The sequence below is a fragment of the Zeus faber genome (genome assembly GCF_960531495.2).
Source record: "Zeus faber genome assembly, chromosome: 15".
In the NCBI taxonomy this organism is placed as follows: domain Eukaryota; kingdom Metazoa; phylum Chordata; class Actinopteri; order Zeiformes; family Zeidae; genus Zeus; species Zeus faber.
Genome location: NC_137194.1, coordinates 3,116,514 through 3,144,217, shown reverse-complemented (window position 1 = coordinate 3,144,217; position 27,704 = coordinate 3,116,514). Strand labels below are relative to the sequence as shown.

The following is a 27,704-nucleotide window of genomic DNA, read 5'->3' as shown; positions in this document are numbered from 1 at the left end:
CACCAGGGTGACGTAGTCAGGCTGTTCCACGCGGAGCAGGAGAAGTTCCTGACGTGTGACGAGTACAAAAGCAAAATCCACGTTTTCCTCCGAACAACGCTCCGCCAGTCGGCCACGTCCGCCACCAGCTCCAATGCACTGTGGGAGGTGGAGGTGTGTGTCAACACACACACACACACACACACACACACACACACACACACACACACACACACACACACTCAAGTACATGATCTCTGCGCTGTGATTGGCTCCCGCAGGTTGTCCATCACGACCCGTGCCGCGGGGGGGCGGGGCACTGGAACAGCCTGTACCGCTTCAAACACCTGGCAACAGGAAACTACCTGGCGGCCGAGGTGAGCGACGTTATCCCACCACCAGACGGCGCTCTAGTCCATCATAACCTGGGCAAAACAAACAAGGAACCAAAGACCAAACAGAGTTTCCCTTCTTCTTTCTCTGAGAGAAATTTGACACAATTTGAATTTTTACATTTTTTTACTTCAACTTGAATAATAACTTGATTTGATTGATTTGATCGTCGTGATTTCAGGAAAACCCGGTGTACAAAGGAGACGGTCCAGAACTCATCATCTCAGTGAGTCCAACGCCTAATACTCTGTTAGTAACCTTAACCCTGACCCTAACCCTGACCCTGACCCTGACCCTTACCCTGACCCTGACCCTAACCCTGACCCTGACCTTCAGTAAAGGAACATTCCACTCAGGGTCTGTAACAGAATAAAATGAGCTGAACTTACATGGAGTGAGTCCAGAGATTACAGCTAGGAGACAGTCTAGGAACTAAGAGACAGACTGTGAGTCTAGGAGATAGACTAGGAGACAGACTAGGAGCTAGGAGACAGACTGTGAGTCTAGGAGATAGACTAGGAGATAGACTAGGAGCTAAGAGATGGACTAGGAGCTAGGAAATAGACCAGGAGCTAGGAGACCGACTAGGAGCTAGGAGACGGTCTAGGTGTCTAGAGGAATTACTTCCTTTAGACTTGAGACGATAACCCTGATGTCTGACCTCTGACCTTTGACCCTTTCTTCAGATGGAGGGCAGTCGTAGCAACAAGCGTAGCCATGGCGAGAGGATCAAGTACAAGCTGGTCGCCGTGCCTCATGGGAACGACATCGCCTCGCTGTTTGAGCTCGACCCCACGACTCTGCAGAAGACCGACTCATTTGTACCCAGGTCAGAGCGCGACCTTAAAACTCTGACCTGAAACTTTTTACCCTTTTAGTAGCACAGTAAAACTAAACTAAACTAAAGTAAACGAAGACAGATAGACAGGGAGAGAGACAGACAAACAGACAGACAGTTCACAATGAAAGATTGAACAGGGTGCAGGTATGACCGTCACAGGCTTGACAGGAAGTGATGCGTTTGTCGCAGGAACTCCTACGTCCGTCTGAGGCACCTCTGCACCAACACCTGGATCCAGAGCACCAACGTCCCTATCGACATCGAGGAGGAGAGACCCATCCGGCTTATGGTACCTACACCAGTACTGCAGTACCCACTGAAGTACTGCAGTACTCACGCAAGTACTGCAGTACCCAGTGAAGTACTGCAGTATTCATGCAAGTTCTTCAGTACACACTGAAGTACTACAGTACCCACTAAAGTACTGCAGTACTGACCTGTCTTCCATTTGGGAGTGTGCTCTGTACTGTATGGTATTAGTAGAGAATTGTGTACTATCTTGTTAGGAATGTGTACTGTAGTTGAGTGTACTGTACTGGCCTGTAGTAGTGTGTACTGTAGTGTAGCACTAGCACTATGTACTCTGTGTCCTCCAGTTAGGAACGTGTCCCACCAAGGAGGACAAAGAAGCCTTCGCCATCGTCTCGGTTCCTGTGATGGAGATCAGAGATCTGGACTTTGCTAACGATGCTAGTGCTATGCTAAGTACTGTGGTGGAACAGTTCAACCAGGGCTTCATCAGCCAGAATGACCGACGGTGACATCCTCTTACATTATATTATTTGTACATGTATTCTATGTACATTTCCATAAAACTCACGTCACATCCTCAGATTGTGACCGCGCCCTCCTTCCTGTTCTCCAGCTTCGCCATCAAACTCCTGGAGGACGTGGTCTTCTTTGTGGTTGATGTCCTGAACAGCGGTCAGGCCGTCCTGGACGTGGTCATGTCCAAAGCAAACCGAGAGCGTCAGAAGCTGATGAGAGAGCAGAACATCCTGAAACAGGTACGACCCAGGATGTAGTGCGAGCCCCAGAACATCCTTAAACAGGTACGACCCAGGACATAGACCGAGCCCCAGAACATCCTCAAACAGGTACGACCCAGGACGTAGGCCAAGCTGCAGAACAACCTCAAATAGGTACGACCCAGGACATAGACCGAGCCCCAGAACATCCTCAAACAGGTACGACCCGAACGTAGAGCGAGCCCCAGAACAACCTCAAACAGATATGACCCAGGATGTAGAGCGAGCCCAGAACATCCTCCAACAGATATGACCCAGGACGTAGACGGAGCACCAGAACATCCTTAAACAGGTACAACCCAGGACGTAGACGAGCCCCCGAACATCAACAAACAGGCACGATCCAGGACGTAGAGCAAGCCCCAGGACATCCTCTAACAAATATGACCCAAGACATAGAGCAAACCCCCAAGCATCCTCAAACAGGTATGACCCAGGATGTAGAGCAAGCCCCAGAACATCCTCAAACAGATATGACCCCGGACGTAGACTGAGCCCCAGGACATCCTCAAACAGGTACGACCCAGGATGTAGACTGAGCCTCAGAACATCCTCAAATAGGTCAGACCCAGGACGTAGACCGACCCCCAGAACATCCTCTAACAGATACGACCCAGCACATAGAGTGAGCCCCCGTACACCCTCAAACAGGCACAACCAAGTCCAACGTCCCAGAACATTCTCAAACAGGTAGGACCCAGGACGTAGACTGAGCCCCAGAACGTCCACAAACAGGTTGATTTGACCTTCACCCCCTGGAGTACAGGAAGCCATGTTCATCTGTTCTTTCGACCATTACTGGAAGAAAATTCCATCCTCTAAATCAACACAGGCTGTGATTGGTCGGAGGCTCATCACCCGAAGTCTGCTGTTGGCCAACGCTGCTTATCCTGAACTCTCAGCTTCATCTCAGAGGGATACTCCAGTTTTTGTCGTTATTATTCAGATTCAGGCCAGAAGGTCGATACCAGCTTTTTCCCTGTGGGGCCAGAACCCAGATCGCAGTGGGCTGCATGCTAACTGTGTTAGCACAATGCAAGGCTGCAGATGATATCAACTAGCCTAGCTTCTGAGAAATGAGGGGATTTCTAAAAATATATATATATACATTTTGATCTGTTTACATGTATTTGCTTCTTCCTTCTCAGATATTCGGCATCCTGAAAGCTCCTTTTAAGGACAAAGGGGAGGGGCCTCTGCTGCGGCTGGAGGAGCTGGCGGACCAGAAGAACGCCCCCTACCAGTACATGCTCCGCCTCTGCTACCGGGTGCTCCGCCACTCCCAGGAGGACTACCGCAAGAACCAGGTATAGCAGGAAGACCATGAGAGGATATTGATGGGATCCTGTGGGTTTATCCCAAAACTCTGAAACTAGTTTCCTGTCCGAGTTTGATCTGTAAATTAAAAAAAATTATTGTTTGTTTTTTCATCCACATCAGTGAAAGTCTTTAAAATATCCGTCTTTCTCCACTATATTGTATTACCATATGTATTATGTCTTTATATATATTCATTCATTTCATTTCATTTCTCCCCTTCCAGGAGCACATAGCCAAGCAGTTTGGGTTGATGCAGGGTCAGATCGGTTACGACATCCTGGCCGAGGACACCATCACCGCTCTGCTGCACAACAACCGCAAGCTGCTGGAGAAGCACATAACCAAGACGGAGGTGGAGACCTTCGTCAGCCTGGTGCGCCGCAACCGGGAGCCACGGTGAGGGGGTGGGGGCGGGCGGAGACCACGGTCAGCCTAGATGAACGGGATCCGGACGACATGAGGCATTTTGGAACAGCAGGAACCTTTTCATAGTTCTAAGAACTTTTGGAGGAACCGTCCCTTTGTGTCACCACTGCAGCAACTAGGAACCATCGTAGTTCTTAGAACTCTGTTTTGAGGAACTTACTACTCCAGGGCAGGGACTTACCGGCACAAGAGTAACCTTCAGTGACGTACGTGCACGGTGATTGGTCCAGACCTAAGTGCACTGTGCTTGGTCCAGACGTGACTGCCTGTAGTACTGACTGAGGACAGTCTGCCCGGCTGAGTCGCATCGCTCCGGGTGCGGACCGGCCCGTGTACATCCAGCGGTAATAAAAGATAATTTTTTTTTGTTTATGTATTTATTTCATTTATTATATTTTCTGCCGTTCATTGAACAAATTGACGTGCGCCCCATAATCCCCGTGTGGGGTCCCGATGCGAGCCCTTGTCTTACCAGAGTGGGAACAAACTTCTAAACGAGGCTGTAGATGTAATATGATGAAGATGATGAAGATGAAGAAACTGGATTGATCATTTCTCCTCTAATTTGTCCAAACACATTTTGGTCGATTGGGTGGAGTTATGGAGTCAATACAACCGAACCTGGAAGTGAAGCTCAAACCCCATTGGCTAACATCACTTCAGGGTGTGAATACAACCAGAAGAAAAGCCCTTGAAGGTTCTAGTTCTCAGGGACCTCCCCCTGGTTCTAGGTCCCTCAGGGGCCCCCACAGCTGTTGGGTGAGAAAACGCCCACGGAACTTCCTGTGTGTTCACTGGGAGCTACGTTGCTGTTGGTCGCTCCTCCTTCAGAACAACACGTCTCAGGTGCTCCAGGGTCTCCTGGGTCTCCTGGGTCTCCTGGGTCTCCTGGGTCTCCTGGGTCTCCTGGTGACATTTTCTAAAGCACCATCTCATGTATTCCTCCTGTGTGTGTGTGTGTGTGTGTGTAGCTTCCTGGACTACCTCTCTGATCTGTGCGTCTCCAACAACGTGGCGATTCCTGTGACGCAGGAACTGATCTGCAAATGTGTCCTGGACCCAAAGAACCAGGACATCCTCATCAAGACAGAGTGAGAGAAAGACGGGTGGAGAGAGAGACAGACAAACAGACAGATAGATAAATGGATAGACAGACCGACAGACAGACAGACAGACAGACAGACAGATAACTTTATCCGTCAGAATACCTGCAGGACTCCTCCTCTGGTGTCAAAGCTACTAGTGTTAGCGTGTCCTATTGAAAAGACTGGGAGCCGTTAGCCGCAGCTAATCCCCTGGTCCCTCCCCCAGGAGGCGTGTCCCCAGAGAGCCCTCCCCCGGCTCAGCTCAGGGTGATTATCTGGTGATGGACGACTACGGAGACGACGACGAGGTAGAAACTACACCTGCTTCTACTTCCTGTCTGGGTACTTGGTGTGGCTGTACTTCCTGTGTGCTCCTCGTATCGTTGTAAATTCTGGTGTAGTCACTTCCTGTGGTTGAACTTCCCGTATGGTCTCTTCTTGTGGTTGTACTTCCCATGGTCACTTCATGTGGTCACTTCCTGTGGTTGTACTTCCTGTGGTCACTTCCTGTGGTTGTACTTCCTGTGGTCACTTCCTGTGGTTGTACTTCCTGTGATCATTTCCTGTGGTTGTACTTCCTGTGGTTGTACTTCCTGTGGTCACTTCCTGTGCTTGTACTTCCTGTGGTCACTTCCTGTGGTTGTACTTCCTGTGGTCACTTCCTGTGCTTGTACTTCCTGTAGGTGTGGCTGGTGTGGACAGATAAGACCAATGAGCGACAGGAGAAGAGCATCAGACAGCTCGCACAGGAGGCAAGACAGGGCAACGCCCACGACGAGAACGTACTGACCTACTACAGGTACCTGTCTGACTGCCTGTCTGTTTATACTGTCTCTCTACTTGGCTAACTAGTCACCTGTCTATCTCTCACTCTCCTTAGGGACCTGTCTCTCTCTCCCCTCAGGTACCCGTTACAGTTCCCTGTCTCTCTCCTCAGTGACCTGTCTCTCTCTTTCCCTGGGGAACCAGTTACAGTTACCTGTCTTTCTCCTCAGCCATCTGTCTGTCTCTCCCCAGGTACCAATTACAGTTATCAGTCTCTCTCCTCAACAACCTGTCTCTCTCTTTCCCTGGGGAACCAGTTACAGTTACCTGTCTCTCTCCTCAGCGACCTGTCTTGCTCTCCCACCCAGGTACCAGTTACAGTTCCCTGTCTCTCTCTCCCCCCAGGTACCAGTTAGTTACCTGTCTCTCTCTTCCCCCAGTTATCAGTCACAGTTACCTGTCTCTCTCCTCAGCTATCTGTCTCACTGTCACCCCAGGTCCCGGTTAGAGATAACTGTCTCTCTCTCTCTCTCTCTCTCTCTCTCTCTCTCTCTCTCTCCTCAGTTACCTGTGACTCTCTCCCCCCAGGTACTAGTTACAGTTACCCGCCTCACTCTCTTCCCAGGTGCCGGTTACAGTTACCCGTCTCTCTGCTCAACCGCCCGCCTGTCTCTCCCCAGGTACCAGCTGAAGCTCTACGCCCGCATGTGTCTGGACCGTCAGTACCTGGCCATCGATGAGATCTCCAAGCAGCTGGACGTGGAGCTGATCTTCCTGTGCATGATGGACGAGACGCTGCCGTTCGACCTGCGCGCCTCCTTCTGCCGCCTCATGCTGCACGCCCACGTGGACCGCGACCCCCAGGAGCTGGTCACGCCCGTCAAGTTCGCCCGCCTCTGGACCGAGATCCCCACCTCCATCACCATCAAGGAGTAGGGGAAGGACACCAAACACCGTCGCTCTGTTCTCCGGAAGCCTGTCCTTTAGGCTTTCTGAATAACCGCCGTCGATTTGTAGGAAGCGGCCGTCGCCGCGGGCGACCGCTGCTCCTCCTGCTGTCACGGCCCTCGCAGCACTCCGCCTGCATGCTAATGCTAACAGCGGCTAGTGGAGTGGCTTCTCGTGACGCTGCGTAGAAACCAGAAGACTCATTTCCTCATGTCCTACCTGTCCAGTTATTAAACTAGTCATTCTAGTTATTAAACTAGACATACTAGTTATAAACTAGACATACTAGTTATAAACTAGACATACTAGTTATAAACTTGTCATACTAGTTATAAACTAGACATACTAGTTATAGACTAGACATACTAGTTATAAACTTGTCATACCAGTTATAAACTAGTCATACTAGTTATAAACTGGACATACTAGTTATAAACTAGACATACTAGTTATAAACTTGTCATACTAGTTATAAACTAGTCATACTAGTTATAAACTGGACATACTAGTTATAAACTAGACATACTAGTTATGAAGTGATAAGTTGTATTCAGTTAGTAGTGTGTAATAAGCAGGGTCATGTGCAGCCAGACGGTGGTTACCTCTAAATAACCTCCTTCAGAGAGACACACCTGGTGCCTGGGGGTTATTTACACATCACCAGCCTCTGGACGCACGTCCTCTCTTACTTAATATTATAATACATGAGGGATTGGAACAGACAGAACAGATAGACAGATAGACAGATAGAACAGATAGACAGATAGAACAGATAGAACAGATAGACAGATAGACAGATAGAACAGATAGACAGATAGAACAGATAGACAGATAGACAGATAGACAGATAGAACAGATAGACAGACAGAGCAGATAGACAGATAGAACAGATAGACAGATAGAACAGATAGACAGATAGACAGATAGAACAGATAGACAGATAGAACAGATAGACAGATAGACAGATAGACAGATAGAACAGATAGACAGATAGAACAGATAGAACAGATAGACAGATAGACAGATAGAACAGATAGACAGATAGAACAGATAGACAGATAGACAGATAGAACAGATAGACAGACAGAGCAGATAGACAGATAGAACAGATAGACAGATAGAACAGATAGACAGATAGACAGATAGAACAGATAGACAGATAGAACAGATAGACAGATAGACAGATAGACAGATAGAACAGATAGACAGACAGAGCAGATAGACAGATAGAACAGATAGACAGATAGAACAGATAGACAGATAGACAGATAAAACAGATAGAACAGATAGACAGAGAGCAGATAGACAGATAGAACAGATAGACAGGTTTGAGTATCAGTTATAATAACAAACAAGTTTTAATAAAGTCCATCGTTGGTGTTATTATGGTGTTTATAGTGGTATATACTGTATATTATCGTGGTATAATTTTACATGGTATATATATATATATATATATATATATATATATATATATATATATATATATATTCCCTGCAGCTATGACTCCAACATGGACGACAGCCGTGACAACAAGAAGAACAGATTCTCCAACACCATGGTTTTCATGGAGGAATATCTGAACCACGTCCTACATGACGAGCTGCCCTTCCACAATCAGGAGAAGAACAAGCTCACCTACGAGGTGTCTGTCTGCTTGCCTGCCTGTCTGTCTGTCTGCCTGTCTGTCTGCTTGCCTGCCTGTCTGTCAGTCTGTCTGTCTGTTCAATGTAAATTGAAAGGGCGTGGTCAAATGGAAGACATACGTTCATGTGGACAAAGTGAATGAAAACACAAAGTGAAGTGAAGGATGAAAACCCCCCTCTCCCTCCCCCCCCCCCCCCCAGGTGGTCAGTCTGGCTCGTCATCTCATCTACTTTGGTTTCTATAGTTTCTTTGAGTTGCTGCGTTTGACCAGAACGTTGCTGGGAATCATCGACTGTTCCCCGACGCAGAACCAGGCGGGAATCAGCTTCCACGACGACTCCTCTGGTAAAGATATCACATCATTTCATATCACATTATTTAATATCACATCATTTAATATCACATCATTTAATATCACATTATTTAATATCACATCATTTAATATCACATTATTTAATATCACATCATTTAATATCACATAATTTAATATCACATCATTTAATATCACATTATTTAATATCACATCATTTAATATCACATTATTTAATATCACATCATTTAATATCACATAATTTAATATCACATCATTTAATATCACATTATTTAATATCACATCATTTAATATCACATTATTTAATATCACATCATTTAATATCACATTATTTAATATCACATTATTTAATATCACATTATTTAATATCACATCATTTAATATCACATCATGTATCGCTCTCCCCCCTCTCTCTCCTTCTCTCTCTCCCTCTCTCTGTCTCTCCCTCTCTCCCCCCTGCCTGACTGCCTGGCTGTCCTCCTGTCTCCCTCTCCCTCCCTCTGTCTCCCCCTCTCTTTCTCTCTCTCTGAAGGGAAGAATGTGAAGCGCTCCATCCATGGAATGGGGCAGATGATGTCCACCATGGTGCTGAGCAGGAAGCAGTCCATATTTGGCAGTGGGGGCGGCCGGGGGGCGGGGCTAGCGCTTGACGGACAGCGCTCCAGTAAGGACAGCATCGACAACATGGACCTGACGGTGATGGACACCAAGCTGAAGATCCTGGAGATCCTGCAGGTGGGAGGGGCCTCTGCTGACCGCGCCCACTTATGAGGCGTCGCAAACTCCAAAATAATGTTCCACCTCTTCCTCCTCATCTCCCCCCTCTCATCTCCCCCCTCTCTCTCCAGTTCATCCTAAATGTCCGTCTGGACTATCGTCTCTCCTTCCTTCTATCAGTTTTTAAAAAGGAGTTTGTAGAAGTCTATCCCATGGCCGACGCCGACGCTACCACCAACATGGAGCAAGCAGGTGCACGCACACGCACACACACACGCGCACACACACACGCGCACACACACGCACGCACACACACACACACGCACACACACACGCACACACACACGCACACACGCACACACACGCACACACACGCACACACACGCACACACACGCACACACACGCACACACACGCACACACGCACACACACACACACACACACACGCACACACACACACACGCACACACACACACACACGCACACACACACACACACACACGCACACACACGCACACACGCACACACACGCACACACACGCACACGCACACACACGCACACACACGCACGCACACACACACACACACGCACACACACACACACACACACGCACACACACACACACACGCACACGCACACACACACGCACACACACACACACACACGCACGCACGCACACACACACACACACACACACGCACACACACACGCACACACACACGCACACACACACGCACACACACACACGCGCACACACACACACGCGCACACACACACGCGCACACACACACACACACACACACACACACACACACACACACACACACACACACACACACACACACATGTACTAACATGGACGTGTGCTGGTTCTGATGCCTCCTGTTGGTTCTCTGCAGCCTCCATCAACCTGCAGCACATCGGGGAGCAGGCGGAGGCCATGTTTGGAGTCGGGTACGATCACACTGACACTGATTCTCATCTTCAGTATTATTACTAATACTACCAGTAAATACCAGTTTCACTGCTTACTTTGATAAACACTGCATGTCCTGCTGGCTTTGGTTTGTGGCCACAGGGGGCGCTGACACAAAAACAGCATGTGCAGTGAAGTCCCCCAGCCAGGAAGGAGATTCTAGTTCATGTTGTGGTGTGTGTGTGTGTGTGTGTGTGTGTGTGTGTGTGTGTGTGTGTGTGTGTGTGTGTGTGTGTGTGTGTGTGTGTGTGTGTGGGTGTGTGTGTAGGAAAGGGAACAGCATCCTGGAGGTGGATGACGAGGGGGGGCGGATGTTCCTCCGGGTGCTGATCCACCTCACCATGCACCAGTACCCCCCGCTGGTGTCTGGAGCGTTGCAGCTGCTCTTCAAGCACTTCAGCCAGAGACATGAAGTACTGCACACCTTCAAACAGGTACACACACACACACACCTTCAGCCAGGGACATGAAGTACTGCACACCTTCAAACAGGTACACACACACACACACCTTCAGCCAGGGACATGAAGTACTGCACACCTTCAAACAGGTACACACACACACACACCTTCAGCCAGGGACATGAAGTACTGCACACCTTCAAACAGGTACACACACACACACACCTTCAGCCAGGGACATGAAGTACTGCACACCTTCAAACAGGTACACACACACACACACACCTTCAGCCAGGGACATGAAGTACTGCACACCTTCAAACAGGTACACACACACACCTTCAGCCAGAGACATGAAGTACTGCACACCTTCAAACAGGTACACACACACACACCTTCAGCCAGGGACATGAAGTACTGCACACCTTCAAACAGGTACACACACACACCTTCAGCCAGGGACATGAAGTACTGCACACCTTCAAACAGGTACACACACACACACCTTCAGCCAGAGACATGAAGTACTGCACACCTTCAAACAGGTACACACACACACCTTCAGCCAGGGACATGAAGTACTGCACACCTTCAAACAGGTACACACACACACCTTCAGCCAGAGAAATGAAGTACTGCACACCTTCAAACAGGTACACACACGCACTATTTAGCAGCCATTTTGAAAAATGGCTGCCGTGGCCCTCAGGCACCACATTGAAGCCGCGCCCCCTCCCCCAGGTCCAGCTCCTCATCTCCTCTCAGGACGTAGAAAACTACAAGCTCATCAAGTCAGACCTGGATCGCCTCCGCACGCTGGTGGAGAAGTCGGAGCTGTGGGTGGAGAAGAAGAACGCAGGCGGAGACGGGAAGAAAGACAAGAAGGAGAAACAGGTGAGGAGGAAAAAACCACATCACATCATCATCACCATCATCATCATCATCATCATCATCATCATCATCAGTATTTGAGCTGTTGTTCTGTGCTGTGTCCTGCAGGGGGCGTCAGAGGAGCTCACAGCCAAGAAGGAGAAAGCAGACAAAGGCAACGAGAACTACCAGAAAGTTAAAGAGGTGGTCTGTCTGTCTGCCTGTCTGTCTGTCTGCTTGCCTGTCTGTCTGTCTGTCAGCCTGTTTGTCTCCCTGACTGCCTGCCTGTCTGTCTGTCTGTCTGTCTTGAAAGGGCGTGGTAACATGGAAGACATACGTTCATGTTGCCAAAGTGAATGAAAACACAAAGTGAAGTGAAGGATGAAAAGAGACGTTTGTAACTGTTGAAGATGAGCTGAAGTAACATAGAACGTTCTCTCTTTAGGTCCTGGAGTAACGTAGAACGTTCTTTCTTAGATCCTGGAGTAACGTAGAACGTTTTCTCTTTAGGTCCTGGAGTAACGTAGAACGTTCTCTCTTAGATCCTGGAGTGACGTAGAACGTTCTCTCTTAGATCCTGGAGTAACGTAGAACGTTCTCTCTTTAGGTCCTGAGGTAACGTAGAACGTTCTCTCTTAGATCCTGGAGTAACATAGAACGTTCTCTCTTAGATCCTGGAGTAACGTAGAACGTTCTCTCTTTAGATCCTGAGGTAACGTAGAACGTTCTCTCATAGATCCTGGAGTAACGTAGAATGTTCTCTCTTAGATCCTGGAGTAACGTAGAACGTTCTCTCTTAGATCCTGGAGTAACGTAGAACGTTCTCTCTTAGATCCTGGAGTAACGTAGAACGTTCTCTCTTAGATCCTGGAGTAACGTAGAACGTTCTCTCTTAGATCCTGGAGTAACGTAGAACGTTCTCTCTTTAGGTCCTGAGGTAACGTAGAACGTTCTCTCTTAGATCCTGGAGTAACATAGAACGTTCTCTCTTAGATCCTGGAGTAACGTAGAACGTTCTCTCTTTAGATCCTGAGGTAACGTAGAACGTTCTCTCATAGATCCTGGAGTAACGTAGAATGTTCTCTCTTAGATCCTGGAGTAACGTAGAACGTTCTCTCTTAGATCCTGGAGTAACGTAGAACGTTCTCTCTTAGATCCTGGAGTAACGTAGAACGTTCTCTCTTAGATCCTGGAGTAACGTAGAACGTTCTCTCTTAGATCCTGGAGTAACGTAGAACGTTCTCTCTTTAGGTCCTGAGGTAACGTAGAACGTTCTCTCTTAGATCCTGGAGTAACATAGAACGTTCTCTCTTAGATCCTGGAGTAACGTAGAACGTTCTCTCTTTAGATCCTGAGGTAACGTAGAACGTTCTCTCATAGATCCTGGAGTAACGTAGAATGTTCTCTCTTAGATCCTGGAGTAACGTAGAACGTTCTCTCTTAGATCCTGGAGTAACGTAGAACGTTCTCTCTTAGATCCTGGAGTAACGTAGAACGTTCTCTCTTAGATCCTGGAGCGTCTGAACAGGATGTGCAGCACTGGAGTGTGGAAGAAGCAGCAGCGGCTGTTGAAGAACATGGGAGCTCATAAGGTCATGTTGGACCTCCTGCAGGTCTCCTACGACCAGGTATATACAATATACTATGCTATATTATATACACAATATAATAATATAATACACTAACACAATATAATAATATAATATACTAATACAATATAATAATATAATATACTAATACAATATAATAATATAATATAATAATACAATATAATAATATAATATAATAATATAATATACTAACACAATATAATAATATAATATAATAATACAATTTAATAATACAATATAATAATAAAATATAATAATATAATATACTAACACAATATAATAATATAATATACTAATACAATATAATAATATAATATACTAATACAATATAATAATACAATATAATGATGTAATATAATTATATAATATAATGATATAATATAATTATATAATATACCAATATAATATGATAATAGGCACCCGATGCCTTTGGGCAAGGCAGGGAGACTCAATACAGTGGTTCTACTGTCTGTCTGTCTGTCTGTCTGTCTGTCTGTCTCGCTCTCTGTAGAACGACGTGAAGATGCAGGAGATCATCCGCTACACCCACCTGTTCCTCCAGAAGTTCTGCATGGGGAACCAGGAGAACCAGACTCTCCTCCACAAGAACCTTAACCTGTTCCTCAACCCCGGGGTGAGACACCTGTCTGTCTGTCTGTCTGTCTGTCTGTCTGCCTGTCCAGCCGCAGGAGGCGGAGACGGTCCAGTTCATCTTCAGTAATGACTACCCCCGTCCGTCTCTCCACCTGTCCGTCTGCCTGTCCAGCTGCTGGAGGCGGAGACGGTGCAGTACATCTTCAGTAATAACTACCAGCTGTGCAGTGAGATCTCTGAAGGCGTCCTCCAGCACTTCATCCACTGCCTGGCGACGCACGGACGCCACGTGCAGTACCTCAACTTCCTGCACACCATCATCAAGGCCGAGGGCAAGTACGTGAAGAAGTGCCAGGACATGATCATGACCGAGGTGAGGAGGACGACCATCGTCACTTTTCCTTCCTACCTAACCTCCATTGGCGTCCAATCAGGCGGGAAGGGGCGTCGCTTTAAAGCGGGCGGCGTTTGACTCCGGCAGCAACGCGGACGCTGCGCCCTTTGCACGCTGCTCCACCGGGGCGGATGCCGAGTGCGGACGTGGCTGCCTCTCGGTGTCTGTCATGCGTTGACGCCGGTAGCCGGGTGGGGTTTTCATTCCAGTTTGAACATCAAATCACAGTGTTTGCACCGACTCTCTCCGTCCAGCTGACTAACGCCGGGGAGGACGTGGTGGTGTTCTACAACGACAAGGCTTCCTTCTCCGTCATGCTGGACCTGATGGCCGAGAGCAGGGAGGGAGTCAGCGACACCAGCCCGCTCAGGTAGCCACGGCAACGCGGCCGGAAGCGTCCAAACGCCGTTGACGCAGAGTAGCACCAACCCCCCCCCCCCCCCCCCCTTTGTCTCCACCTCTCCAGGTACCACATCTCCCTGGTGGAGCTGCTGGCGGCCTGCGCCGAAGGGAAGAATGTCTACACCGAGATCAAGTGCACCTCGCTGCTGCCCCTGGAGGACGTGGTGCGGGTGGTGACGCACGAGGACTGCATCACCGAGGTGGGTGTATGTGTCTACGTCATTTACACCTCCAGGTACCGGAGATGGATGAGTTATAGTCAGATGGGATGTCTGTCTCTCTGTGCACCCGTCTGTCTGTCCAGGTGAAGGTGGCCTATGTGAACTTTGTGAACCACTGCTACGTGGACACGGAGGTGGAGATGAAGGAGATCTACACCTCCAACCACATCTGGAAGCTGTTTGAGGACTTCACTGTGGACATGTCCAGGGTATCGCCATCCCTCCACCCATCCCTCCATCCCTCCACCCATCCATCCATCCCTCCACCCCTCCATCCATCCCTCCAACCCTCCATCCCTCCATCCCTCCATCCCTCCTCCATCCTGTCCCTCACCAGTTATACTCGACTCCTTCTGAGCACAGACTCCTCTTCTTGCCTCCAGGTTTGTAATAAACGGGAGAAGCGTCTCTCTGATCCCATCCTGGAGAAGTACATCATCAACGTGGTGTTCGACACCATCAACGCCTTCTTCAGCTCCCCCTTCTCTGAGAACAGCACCTCGCTGCAGGTGGTGCTACGCTGCGGACGCTCCTTTCGCTCTCCTCACACCTCCTCCCTGAAAATCACTGTTCTTTAAGCACAGTTCCGTGTTGAAGTGTTTCAGTGTAAAAAGCTTTATTGGCACGAGAATACCTCATATTTACAAAGCATAGTAGCTGCAGTGAAAACACAAATATATACAAATATATAAAGAGTAATACACGATGAATAACGAAGGCTTCCCCCCCCAGACCCACCACACCATCCTCAACCAGCTCCTCCAGTCCAGCGTGCGACTGCTGGACTGTCCATGGCTACAGCAGCAGCACAGAGGCATCGTGGAGGCCTGCATCAGGACGCTGGCCCTCACAGGTACACACAGTACACACACAGTACACACAGTACACACACAGTACACACAGTACACACAGTACAGTGGCATAGTGGAGGCCTGAATCAGGATGCTGGCCCTTACAGGTACACACAGTACACACACAGTAAACACACAGTACACACAGTACACAAGGAACAGTGGCATAGTAGAGGCCCGCATCAGGACGCTGGCCCTCACAGGTACACACAGTGCACACACAGTACACACTGTACACACAGTACACACAGTACACACACAGTACACTCAGTACACACAGTACACACGCAGTGCACAGAGTACACACACAGTACACACACAGAACACACGCAGTACACACACACACACACACACACACAGGTACACAGAACACACACAATACACACACAGTACACACACAGTACAAAGTACACAGTAGGCTGGGGGCCTGCTGGATATATCCATTCATTCATTCCATTGAGATAAGTACTGACTGGTCACTCGCCTGTTGGCTGGCGGCTGCACCTGTCGGTACAGTAGTACTCCAGGGACCGAACTAGCCTGTTAAAAAGCCTAATATCGACTTAAAGTATCTACTGAAATACCTGATACCTGAACTGAAATACCCCCCCTCCAGCGAAGAGCCGCTCCATCTCCCTCCCTCTGGACCTTGAGGGTCAGATCAGCAACATGTTGTCCAGCTCTGCCCTCAACTCGCTGTCCCGCTCAAACCCAAACTACAAGTCCTCAACTCGCTCCTCCCGGCCAACACCTCCCAGCAACCCCTGGGACTACAAGAACATCATCGAGAAGCTCCAGGTACAAAATGGTGGATCTAGGACGACACCTCTGTTTCAGTCACATGGTTCCTGGTGCTTCCCCAGAAACCTCCACTGAGATGTAGGAGCTTCATCCAGGAAGCTCCTCTGTGCTTATTTGTTTACTTTATTTACATTAAAAAAATGATGCAAGGTTTGTTTTTTTTTCCACGAGCTGAGTACTCTCACGCGTTACGATCCAGGACGTTTCCTGATTACAACAGGTGTCCTCTCCTGTGTGTGTGTGTGTGTGTGTGTGCGTCTCAGGACATCATCAACACGCTGGAGGAACGGCTGAAGCCGCTGGTGAACGCTGAGCTGTCGGTTCTGGTGGACGTTCTCCACCAGCCCGAGCTGCTGTTCCTGGAGGGGACGGAGGCTCGGCAGCGCTGCGAGTCCGGAGGCTTCATCTCCAAGTAGGTGCACCGCCAGACTGGCAAACTAGCAGAGCAGCCAGTCAAACAGAGGCACCACACAAGCTGGGAACTGGAAATGGAAGCAGTGAGTTAGATGGATGGAGGGAAAGAGGGAGGAAGGATCTTACAGAGCACCATGGAAGATTTCTTAATGAAGCATTTTTAGGATCATTTAGTTCTTTGAATCTTCTGACGTATATTTGTCTGCGTGTGTGTGCGCAGGTTGATCCAGCACACCAAAGCCTTGATGTCCTCAGAAGAGAAGCTGTGCATCAAGGTCCTCAGAACGCTGCAGGAGATGTTGATCAGAACGTTGGACTTTGACGAGAAGGTCAGACTCACTCTTAAACGAGATGATCAACTAAACAACAAATGACTTAACAAAACACAGGGTTATAAATCAGAGTATAGATGGCGCAGACGTGTGTTACTTGTTGCAGGGTATCGCTCTGCGTAAAGTTCTTCTGCAGAACTACTTGTACCCGACCAAGAAGAACAGCGCCAAGACCGACCTGGCTGAGTTCGGAGCTTCAGGTGATTCTACAGCCTCTGGAGTGTGTTTATAAAATACTGTGTATATGGATGCGTATGTGTATATAAATACTGTGTGTACCTGCAGGGGCGGAGCAGGAGAGGGACTGGTCGGCTGTGGCTGCGGTTCAGAGCCGTCTGGACCGGGAGGGTGGAACCAGGCTGTTTATCGACCTGGTGATGAGCACCAAGAACGACAAGATCTTCCAGGAGAGCATCCAGCTGGCCATCTGCCTCCTGGAGGGGGGCAACACGGAGATCCAGGTACAAAAACACACCTAGCGGGTACTGGACTGTACCAACTGCCTCCGTTTCCATGAAGCCCAGCGTGCATCTCTGTGTTGGGTGTAGAATTCTTTCTACAAGCTGATGATGGGGGACAACAAGTCAGAGAAGTTCTTCAAGGTCCTCCATGAGAGGATGAAGGTGGCCCAGCAGGACATCAAGGCGACCGTGTCGGTCAACGTTGGAGAGATGAGCCACAAGGCCAACGAGAAGGACCTGGAGGCTGGTGAGGCCCGGACCAACTGGGTCTGGTCCACTTTGGTCAGGCCTAGCCAGACTATTATAGATCTAGTTAGTGCTAGTTAAATCCACATAGGTTAACATCAAGATAGTGCTTAGCGTAGTATGATGTCATCTTGACATGTGGCTTGTAGTGCAGTAAAAATGAATCCTGTCTGGAGGTAGGGAGGCAGCCATAGCGCTGGTAGAGTGGAAGAGTCGTCTTCTCTGTGTTGAGTTCCCCTCTCTCCCTCTGTGAAGATGGTTCCGGAGCCTTAGTGCTTCCCGGGTCAGGAGATCACACCTTATTGGTCCGGGGCTCGTCCATCTCCCCGTTAAGTGGCCCCGCCTCTCTGCCATCCCAGCCCATGGCAGAGCAGAAGGAGGTGGAGACGGAGATGGGACCAGCTGTCACCATAATGAAGCCCATCTTGAGGTTCCTACAACTGCTTTGTGAGAACCACAATCATGACCTGCAGGTTCGTAAGGGTAACTAAGCAACTAATCAACTGTTTGACTAATACTGAAAATAACTAACAACCATCCGTCGCTTACAAACGTTCATGATTGATCGTATGCTCTTGATTTACTACAGTTGACAACCCCCCTCCCCGTCACAAGGCGGCACGACCACGTGTCTGAGAGAACGAGTATCACAGGTGGAGCTCCTCAGGGTTCATCCTTGTTCCTCTTTTATTTAATGATCCTCTACATCAGGGTTGCTCAACTAGTGGCCCGCGGGTCGGATGCGGCCCTTTCGAGTTTTTTTTATGGCCCGCAAGAGGTTGCCCGCGCCTGAGTTACTTTTCCCTGTTCCCACTGAGCGCAGCATCAGATCGCTTGCTGCAGATTTGGCTGCAACAGGACCCGCACACATGACTTGCTCCGCACATGATTCGCTCAGTCAATTTGTCAATTTGTCAATATGTCAATTTGTCAGTCAAAACAATCAATTGTTTTTGATATTATCATGAACAGGCCCATTTATTGTTAGTCTGATGGCTACTGATTTACTGTGTTCATTCCCGCTTTTAGCATTTCGTTTTATGGATATGGGGCTGTTTATGTAGGACTACTTCCTGTTAGTGTGATGGATACTGTTTCGCTATATTCATCTTTTTTTTTTTTTACATCTGTGGATATAGACCTGTCGGAAAACATTTCACGTCTCCTTGGTTTTATTCATTCAACTTTTTGCATTTCTGTATCAAGCCTGGTAAACACCATAATCCTACTGTTTTGTGTGGAGTAGCTGCTGTTTGGAACTGATTATGATGTATTTAAAGTGAAACAAAAGGGATGTGTGTGACGAGTTTATTCCTTGTAGAAATATAACTATTGACATTAGTGTCACTACAGTTATTTGTGGCCATTCATCGACGGTGTGCTCTGTGTGGCCACCAGCCCCAGTGATTTTCCTAACGGAGATAACTATCTTTGGTTCCAAAGAAGAAAGTTACCGCTCACCATTTCTTCACTATGAAACTGGTTTAGAACCAACTACCATCAGTTAATACCTTAAAGCTGCTAAAAGTCCTGCCTTCAAACCCACGTCCTGTTTGCACTGACCACCGGACTCTCTCTCTCCATCTTCCAGAACTTTCTTCGCTGCCAGAACAACAAGACAAACTACAACCTGGTGTGCGAGACACTGCAGTTCCTGGACATCATGTGTGGCAGCACCACCGGGGGGCTGGGCCTCCTGGGGCTCTACATCAACGAATCCAACGTCCACCTCATCACCCAGACCCTGGAGACGCTCACAGAGTACTGCCAGGGGCCCTGCCAGGAGAACCAGGTGCACAGTCCATCACAGTTATACAACTGTTCACCTGGAATGAGCCTATATTATAAACGGGTGGATTTCACCTCGTACTGTGTGTGTGTGTGTGTGTGTGTGTGTGTGTGTGTGTGTGTGTGTGTGTGTGTGTGTGTGTGTGTGTATGTTCCAGACGTGCATCGTGACCCACGAGTCCAACGGCATCGACATCATCACGGCGCTGATCCTGAACGACATCAGTCCTCTGTGCCGCTACCGCATGGAGATGGTGCTGCAGCTGAAGGTAGGGTCCCACGTTACCATGGCAACCGCATGGAGACGGGTGCTGCAGCTCTACTTCTCTCTGCTCGACATAGACGTCTGTGACACTGACCAATGGGACGCTGAAGAGTCCTACACTGTGACATCGAAGGTTTGTTGTTGTGTTGCCAGGACAACGCCTCCAAGCTGCTTCTGGCTCTAATGGAGAGTCGTCATGACAGCGAGAACGCTGAGAGAATCCTGTTTAACCTTAGACCCCGAGAACTGGTGAGAAAATCCATCCATCCATCCATCTATTCATCCATCCATCCACCCACCCACCCATTCACCCACCCATCCACCTACTCATCCGTCCATCCATCCACCCATCCATCCATCCATCCATCCATCCATCCATCCACCCATTCATCCATCCATCCACCCACCCACCCACGCATCTACCCATCCATCCACCTATCCATCCATCCATCCAACCACCAATCCATCCATCCACCAATCCATCCATCCATCCATCCAACCACCCACCCATCCACCCATCTATCCATCCATCCATCCATCCATGCATCATCTTCTCTATTTCTGATGCTTTTCGTTTCCTGTGTGTGTGCAGGTGGAGGTGATCAAGAAGGCCTACCACCAGGAGAGTGAGTGTGAGGGTGGAGAGGTGTCTCCCAGGGAGGTGGGACACAACATCTACATCCTGGCACTTCAGGTACGCTGTGATCGGTCATCATCTCCCAAATGTCTTCATTTACCGCTGCTTTCTGGTAAATGAACTGTGGTTGCATGTTTTCAGGTGTGTTTATTCTGGTATCTGTGTACATTTCAGATGCTGTAGTATATTATTGCCCAGATTGAAGAGTTCTTCTTTGTTTTCCAGCTTGCGCGGCACAACAAGACCCTCCTGAACCTTCTGAAACCTGCCAAGAGGAGCAAAGAGGACGTGGAGGAGGGCATTTCCTCCATGGTAAACACTTCCTACATGTCTGTCTGTCTGTCTGATTGCTTGTCTGTCTACCTGTCTGTTACCCTGATTGCTGATCACATTGTTGTTTTTTCCTCTCCAGTTGAACCTCAACAACCGTCCGCTGTCCCAAATGTTGAAGTCCACAGCTCCGACTGCCGTGGTGGAACAGGATCCTCTGGAGTTCTACGACCAGCACACGGCCCAGATAGAGGTCCTGACTTGTTCTACTACGACCTGCACCGACCACAACGTACATGTCTGCTTGTTTCAAGGTTTCTGGTCAGAAAGAACCACAGGAAGTTGGCAGCCGAAAGTACTTTACTGTACTATTTACTGGTAGAAATCCCAACTACGCCTTCTGGGATGCTCACGATGGGATTGCACCATTGTTTAGCCCTCAGCTCAGTCACAAACCAACCAGAACCCAGAACCCAGAAACCAGAAACCAGAATCTAGAAACCAGAAACCAGAATCTAGAAACCAGAACCTAGAAACCAGAAACCAGAATCTAGAAACCAGAACCCAGAAACCAGAACCTAGAACCCAGAAACTAGAAACCAGAACCCAGAGCCCAGAACCTAGAACCCAGAACCCAGAAACCACAAACCAGAACCTAGAAACCAGAAACCACAACCTGGAAACAAGAACCCAGAACCCAAAAACCAGAAACCAGAACCTAGAAACCAGAAAGCAGAACCCAGAACCTAGAAAGCAGAACCCAGAACCTAGAAACCAGAACCCAGAACCCAAAAACCAGAAACTAGAACCTAGAAACCAGAAACCAGAACCTAGAAAGCAGAAACCAGAACCTAGAAACCAGAACCCAGAAATCAGAACCTAGAAACCAGAACCCAGAACCTAGAAACCAGAAACCAGAGCCTAGAAACCAGAAACCAGAGCCGAGAAACCAGAACCTAGAAACAAGAACCCAGAAACCAGAACCCAGAACCTAGAAACCAGAACCTAGAAACCAGAACCTAGAAACCAGAAACCAGAACCTGGAAACTAGAACCCAGAACCTAGAAACCAGAACCCCTGCCTTCTCTCTCCAGATCGTGAGGGACGACCGCAGCATGGAGCAGATCGTGTTTCCGGTTCATCCCATCTGCGAGTTCCTGACGGAGGAATCCAAGTTCCGTGTGTTCAACACCACCGAGCAAGACGAGCAGGGGTCAAAGGTCACGCACTTCTTCGACCAGGCGTCCTTCCTGCACGGAGAGATGGAGTGGCAGAAGAAGCTACGCAGTGAGACAGCACGCCATTCCAAATGATTGTCCACCTGTAACCATAGCAACACAGGCCAGCTGAGCTGCGGAAAGGCTCCGGCCTGAGACGCCACCAGGCTCCGACCAAGTGCCGCTAAAAACATTGACGTGACTTCACAGGAATGTGTGTGTGTGTGTGTGTGTGTGTGTGTGTGTGTGTGTGTGTGTGTGTGTGTGTGTGTGTGTGTGTGTGTGTGTGTGTGTGTGTGTGTGTGTACGCAGGTATGCCGGTGCTGTACTGGTTCTCCAGGAGGATGACTCTGTGGGGTTCCATCTCTTTCAACCTGGCCGTCTTCATCAACCTCATCATCGCTCTGTTCTACCCCTACGACTCCGGACAAGGTACTCCTGCTGCCAGTACTATATCTTAAACTACCGTGAACAGTACTCCTGCTATGACTCCTCCGATGAGTGCTACGACTAGTACTGCCGACTGTGTATTACTACCTGATGTGGCTGACCTCATTCCTCTCTTCCTGTCTCCAGTCGGAGCCATAGACGACTCCATGCTGCTGATGTTGTTCTGGGTTCTGACCGGGCTCTCCGTTTTGGGCTTGTTCTCTCAGCGCTACGGCCTCAGACCGCTCACCATCGCTCTGATCCTGAGATCCATCTACCACCTGGGCATCGGAAACACCCTGATCCTGCTGGGCACGCTCAATGTAAGGATGTGGAATTACCCATCAGCCACCCGGGAAACACTCTTGCATTGTAGTTTTGTTGTGGCATCACAAGATGGTGCCACTGGCTAATGTTTGCATTAGCGTGTAGTCTGAGTGATACAAGGGATATGAAATCAGATGGGGAACCTTGGCAACGGTCATTCTTTAGAAATAACTGACCATTCTACACAGGCGTGGAATAACATGTAGTTATACTTAGTAACGCTGTGTACTGTGTGTGTGTGTAGCTGCTGAACAAGGTGGTGTTCGTGGTGAGCTTCGTGGGGAACAACGGGACCTTCATCATGGGCTACAGAGCCATGGTGATGGACGTGGAGTTCCTGTACCACCTGGCCTACGTCCTCACCTCCACCCTGGGACTGTGCGTGCACGAGCTCTTCTACAGCATCCTGGTACGTAGACAAACAGAGACGGGCTGCTGCAGAGGTCCCAAGGAGGTACAAGTTGTGGGCGATCTGAGTGGTGTTCTCGCGGTGATGGAGAGGGCGGTCTGCCCAAGGTGGAAAGAGGCAACGCCCCTCCACAGTCCAAGAGGTGAAAGGAGATCACGTGTCATCAGCAGAGCTACATCACAAAGGATTTAGTACAAGGAGGACAGCAGAGGGTCTAGAGAGCAAGGTCTGGACAGTCATACAAGGTCATTCATCCAAGGTCATAGAAGGTCATGCATACATCCAAGGTCATAGAAGGTCATTCATACACCAAAGGTCATCCAAGGTTGTACATATATCCAAGGTCATAGAAGGTCATGCATACACCCAAGGTCCTCCAAGGTCATGCATACACCCAAGGTCATGCATACACCCAAGGTCATCAATATATCCAAAATCATAGAAGGTCATCATATATCCAGGGTCATAGCAAGTCATGCACACAGCCTTCATAGAAGGTCATGCATACACCCAAGGTCACCTAGGTCATACAAGGTCATACAGTCATACAAGGTACAATACAATACATACAATTTAGCCGTCCTGACACTAGGAGGAGCTGCTTGCACTATTTCTTCGTAGATCAGGTGTGTCTCTGATACAGGAGTATCACAAACCTATCACATGGAGTAATACCACGTACAAAATGTACTGACAGTACTGTACTGAGTACACCACCCTCCCCTCCAGCTCTTTGACCTGATCTACCGGGAGGAGACTCTGTTCAACGTGATAAAGAGCGTGACCCGGAATGGTCGCTCCATCCTGCTGACCGCTCTGCTCGCCCTCATCCTGGTCTACCTGTTCTCCATCGTCGGGTTCCTCTGCCTCAAGAACGACTTCATCATGGAGGTGGACCCGCTGCCGCAGATCGCTGCAGGTGACCTCTGACCTTCTGATCGCCATCTTCTAAGTGTTCCAGCAGCCCTGTCCAGTTTGTCTGACTGTCCGTGGTGGTGTTTCAGCCCCAGGTTCCAGCCAGGCCGCCCAGGACTTCATCAACTCCTGTTCTGCGGACGGAGTCAGCTGCACCACGGAGACAGAGACAGCACCTGAGGAGGAGGAGGGTGAGACAGGCAGGGAGACAGGCAGGCGGAGTGAGCGAGTTAACCAGTGGCTGTGCACAGTACTTTGTAACCTGTGTGTGTGTGCACGTTCCAGATAACTCGGAGCGTGCGTGTGACACCCTCCTGATGTGCATCGTGACGGTGTTGAACCACGGACTGAGGAACGGTGGAGGAGTGGGAGACGTCCTCCGAAAACCCTCCAAAAACGTAAACAAAGACCTTCTTTCCAAAGTTACATCATCTTTAATGTGCAAATACGAGTGTGTGTGTGTGTGTGTGTGTGTGTGTGTGTGTGTGTGTGTGTGTGTGTGTGTGCAGGAGCCCCTGTTCCCTGCCAGGGTGGTGTACGACCTGCTTTTCTACTTCATCGTCATCATCATCGTCCTCAACCTGATCTTCGGCGTCATCATCGACACCTTCGCCGACTTGAGGAGCGAGAAGCAGAAGAAGGAGGAGGTTCTGAAGACCACCTGCTTCATATGTGGTGGGTAGTGACCCCTCGGACCATACGGCGCGGGCGGAGGAGGGTGGTGGAGGTGCTGGTGGGACGCCGGCTAACCCGGTCAACCGGTGTGTCCCTCAGGTCTGGAGAGAGATAAGTTTGACAACAAGACGGTGTCGTTTGAGGAGCACATCAAGCTGGAGCACAACATCTGGAACTACCTGTACTTCATCGTCCTGATCCGGGAGAAGAACAAGACGGACTACACGGGACCCGAGAGCTACGTGGCGCTGATGATCAAGGTACGAGTACACGCTGAGTACACGCTGAATAAACACTACACAGGGCCGACCATCAGTATTGGACAGTGATACGTCCTCCTCTAACCCTCCTAACCCTCCTAACCCCCCTTACCCCCCTTGTGGCGATAGTGGCGCCGCCCCTTGCGGTCGCCTGCCCCGGCACTCCAGTCGACTTTTGCACATTTTAGTATTTTTTTCCGTTTTTATCATAATGTCCGCCAAAAAAGCATCGGCAGTTACCTCTTACGACCGCGATGCACTCATGGATATAAAAACCTCCATAAACGAACAACTTTGGGACTTTTTAGAAGAAGAATCTTTAATCTTCACACAGCACACCACACGCACGCACATGCACATGCTTTTGATGGTGCCCTTGAAATGGTTCCTCTGCATTTAACCCATCCTGGCTTGTCCTTCCTCCGGGGGCGCAGCCAGGAGCCGTGGGCAGCATTCATGGACGCGCCCGGGGACCAGGTGATGAGTGTCCATTGCTGGTCAGACGATGATGTGTGCATGTTTTTGGGTGGGGGTCCTTCCTGACGTGAGGTGGAGGAAACCCCATGTGAGCATGGGGAGAACATTCAAAGTCCACACGGAAAGGCTCCTATTTTGGGAAATAACCCGCCGGAGCACAGTGCCAACAGCGCCCCAGGCGGGAATCGAACCCAGGACCTTCTTACTGTGAGGCAGCAGTGCAATGCACTGCCCACGGAGGAAGCACCGAGGTAAACAAGGCGGCATTCGGGTCAGAATGAGGACGCAACCTTACCGTCCACCTCTGCCAAGCATCCTTCTTGCCAACGTCCAGTCCCTGGAGAACAAGATGGATGAACTTCGAGCGAGGATTAAATTCCAACGAGACACGAGGAACTGTTGCGTCCTCTGCCTGACGGAGACATGGTTGAACCTACTGGTGCCGGATGAAGCCATACGTCCAGCCGAGTCCTTCTCCGTGTTCCGCGGTGACAAATCGGGGGAGTGGAGGAAATCCAAAGGTGGAGGCGTCTGCCTAATGGTAACCAACCGCTGGGTTAACCACAACAACACCAAGTTTCTCTCCCGCTCCTGCTGGCCGAACCTGGAACAGCTGACCATCGAATGCCGTCCATTTTATCTCCCCCGGGAATTCAGCACGATCATCATTACAGCCGTTTATATTCCACCGCAAGCAGATACCGACACAGCTCTGTCGGACCTGTATGATGTGTTGTGCGGATTTCAAAGCAAACATTCCGACGCGGCTGTGGTGGTGACTGGGGACTTTAACAGGGCGAACCTTTAAAAAGTTCTGCCACGATCTCGCTGGTTCCTGTTTACAGGCCTCTGATCGCGCGAGAACTGGTGGTGACGAAGGAAATGAAGCGGTGGACGGACCAATCAGAGGCTGCGCTTCAGGCGCACTCGCTGACGTAGACTGGGACATGTTCCAATCAAGTTCAAGTGACGTCAGCGAGTTTGAGGAGGTAGTAGTGAATTTTGTGCCTATGTTAGCAGATAGCATCATTCCCACGGTGAAAGTTTGGATATTTCCAAACCAGGAACCGTGGGTTGATAATTCCACCCGCTGCACTCTGAATGCTCGCACGGTCGCTTACATAGACGGTCTTGTATCCGGAAATATGGACAATTACAAAGCGGCGTCGTACAATCTGTGGAGGGCGGTGAAGGACGCTAAACGGGCGTACAGAGAGACTGTGGATCTACAGATGGAGCGGGGGGACACAAGAAGCTTGTGGCAGGGGCTGCAGACGATAACAAACTACAAGAGCAGCTTCTCCCCAGCCCAAGTGTGGACCCCTCCCTCGCCAACGAACTGAACTCCTTTTATGCGCAGTTTGAGTCTGGCAACAGCACTGCTAGCTCGCCGGCTAATTAGAGTTACATCGTTGGGGATGAGCGGCACTCTCAGTGTCCGTGCACAAGGTCAGGAACACTCTTATGCGGGTGAAGACCAGGAAAGCTGCTGGCCCAGACGGCATATCTGGGCGAGTACTGAAAACCTGTGCTAACCAGCTAACTCCGGTGTTCACTATAATATTCAACATCTCCCTGGCTGAATCAGTGGTCCCGTCCTGCTTCAAGAGGTCCACCGTCGTTCCTGTCCCGAAGATCGCCTCTCCTGCCTGCCTGAATGACTACAGTCCGGTGGCCCTCACCTCGGTGGTCATGAAGTGTTTCGAGAGGCTGATTAAGGATTACATCTGCGCCTCCCTCCCCCGCACCTTGGACCCGTTGCAGTTTGCCTACCGGCAAAACAGATCCACGGATGACGCGGCCTCCCAGGTACTGCACATCACGCTCACGCACCTGGCTGGCCGGAAGGGGGCCTATGTGAGAATGCTGTTCATCGATTACAGTTCAGCTTTCAACACCATAGTCCCCACCAGACCGGCTGTCAAGCTGAAGGAGCTCGGACTGAATACTCTGCTGTGTGCCTGGATCCTGGACTTCCTCA

The 27,704-nt window shown here is 49.4% G+C and overlaps 1 protein-coding gene across 1 annotated transcript in view; it reads left to right on the top strand.

The window, feature by feature from the left end:
* itpr3 (inositol 1,4,5-trisphosphate receptor, type 3) overlaps positions 1 to 27,704 on the top strand; it is a gene marked incomplete at its 5' end in the record, with an annotated part of 46,707 nt that overhangs the window by 15,190 nt on the left and 3,813 nt on the right. The window contains 51 exons of the mRNA XM_080015109.1: positions 7 to 153; positions 261 to 356; positions 554 to 598; positions 1,059 to 1,201; positions 1,403 to 1,502; positions 1,810 to 1,970; positions 2,079 to 2,220; positions 3,390 to 3,548; positions 3,785 to 3,957; positions 4,959 to 5,078; positions 5,299 to 5,380; positions 5,756 to 5,871; positions 6,518 to 6,769; positions 8,286 to 8,430; positions 8,633 to 8,777; positions 9,296 to 9,498; positions 9,612 to 9,732; positions 10,381 to 10,435; positions 10,726 to 10,891; positions 11,600 to 11,752; positions 11,858 to 11,932; positions 13,237 to 13,356; positions 13,850 to 13,972; positions 14,105 to 14,305; positions 14,581 to 14,696; positions 14,793 to 14,928; positions 15,033 to 15,158; positions 15,333 to 15,458; positions 15,682 to 15,802; positions 16,417 to 16,598; positions 16,865 to 17,013; positions 17,236 to 17,344; positions 17,454 to 17,547; positions 17,633 to 17,808; positions 17,896 to 18,055; positions 18,310 to 18,527; positions 19,646 to 19,846; positions 20,001 to 20,111; positions 20,261 to 20,356; positions 20,700 to 20,801; positions 20,970 to 21,056; positions 21,157 to 21,267; positions 22,109 to 22,301; positions 22,544 to 22,663; positions 22,808 to 22,983; positions 23,232 to 23,396; positions 24,126 to 24,315; positions 24,401 to 24,502; positions 24,597 to 24,709; positions 24,821 to 24,986; positions 25,086 to 25,246. Coding sequence (XP_079871235.1) covers positions 7 to 153; positions 261 to 356; positions 554 to 598; positions 1,059 to 1,201; positions 1,403 to 1,502; positions 1,810 to 1,970; positions 2,079 to 2,220; positions 3,390 to 3,548; positions 3,785 to 3,957; positions 4,959 to 5,078; positions 5,299 to 5,380; positions 5,756 to 5,871; positions 6,518 to 6,769; positions 8,286 to 8,430; positions 8,633 to 8,777; positions 9,296 to 9,498; positions 9,612 to 9,732; positions 10,381 to 10,435; positions 10,726 to 10,891; positions 11,600 to 11,752; positions 11,858 to 11,932; positions 13,237 to 13,356; positions 13,850 to 13,972; positions 14,105 to 14,305; positions 14,581 to 14,696; positions 14,793 to 14,928; positions 15,033 to 15,158; positions 15,333 to 15,458; positions 15,682 to 15,802; positions 16,417 to 16,598; positions 16,865 to 17,013; positions 17,236 to 17,344; positions 17,454 to 17,547; positions 17,633 to 17,808; positions 17,896 to 18,055; positions 18,310 to 18,527; positions 19,646 to 19,846; positions 20,001 to 20,111; positions 20,261 to 20,356; positions 20,700 to 20,801; positions 20,970 to 21,056; positions 21,157 to 21,267; positions 22,109 to 22,301; positions 22,544 to 22,663; positions 22,808 to 22,983; positions 23,232 to 23,396; positions 24,126 to 24,315; positions 24,401 to 24,502; positions 24,597 to 24,709; positions 24,821 to 24,986; positions 25,086 to 25,246 — 7,050 coding nt within the window. The remainder of the gene's footprint in view (positions 1 to 6; positions 154 to 260; positions 357 to 553; positions 599 to 1,058; positions 1,202 to 1,402; positions 1,503 to 1,809; positions 1,971 to 2,078; positions 2,221 to 3,389; positions 3,549 to 3,784; positions 3,958 to 4,958; positions 5,079 to 5,298; positions 5,381 to 5,755; positions 5,872 to 6,517; positions 6,770 to 8,285; positions 8,431 to 8,632; positions 8,778 to 9,295; positions 9,499 to 9,611; positions 9,733 to 10,380; positions 10,436 to 10,725; positions 10,892 to 11,599; positions 11,753 to 11,857; positions 11,933 to 13,236; positions 13,357 to 13,849; positions 13,973 to 14,104; positions 14,306 to 14,580; positions 14,697 to 14,792; positions 14,929 to 15,032; positions 15,159 to 15,332; positions 15,459 to 15,681; positions 15,803 to 16,416; positions 16,599 to 16,864; positions 17,014 to 17,235; positions 17,345 to 17,453; positions 17,548 to 17,632; positions 17,809 to 17,895; positions 18,056 to 18,309; positions 18,528 to 19,645; positions 19,847 to 20,000; positions 20,112 to 20,260; positions 20,357 to 20,699; positions 20,802 to 20,969; positions 21,057 to 21,156; positions 21,268 to 22,108; positions 22,302 to 22,543; positions 22,664 to 22,807; positions 22,984 to 23,231; positions 23,397 to 24,125; positions 24,316 to 24,400; positions 24,503 to 24,596; positions 24,710 to 24,820; positions 24,987 to 25,085; positions 25,247 to 27,704) is intronic.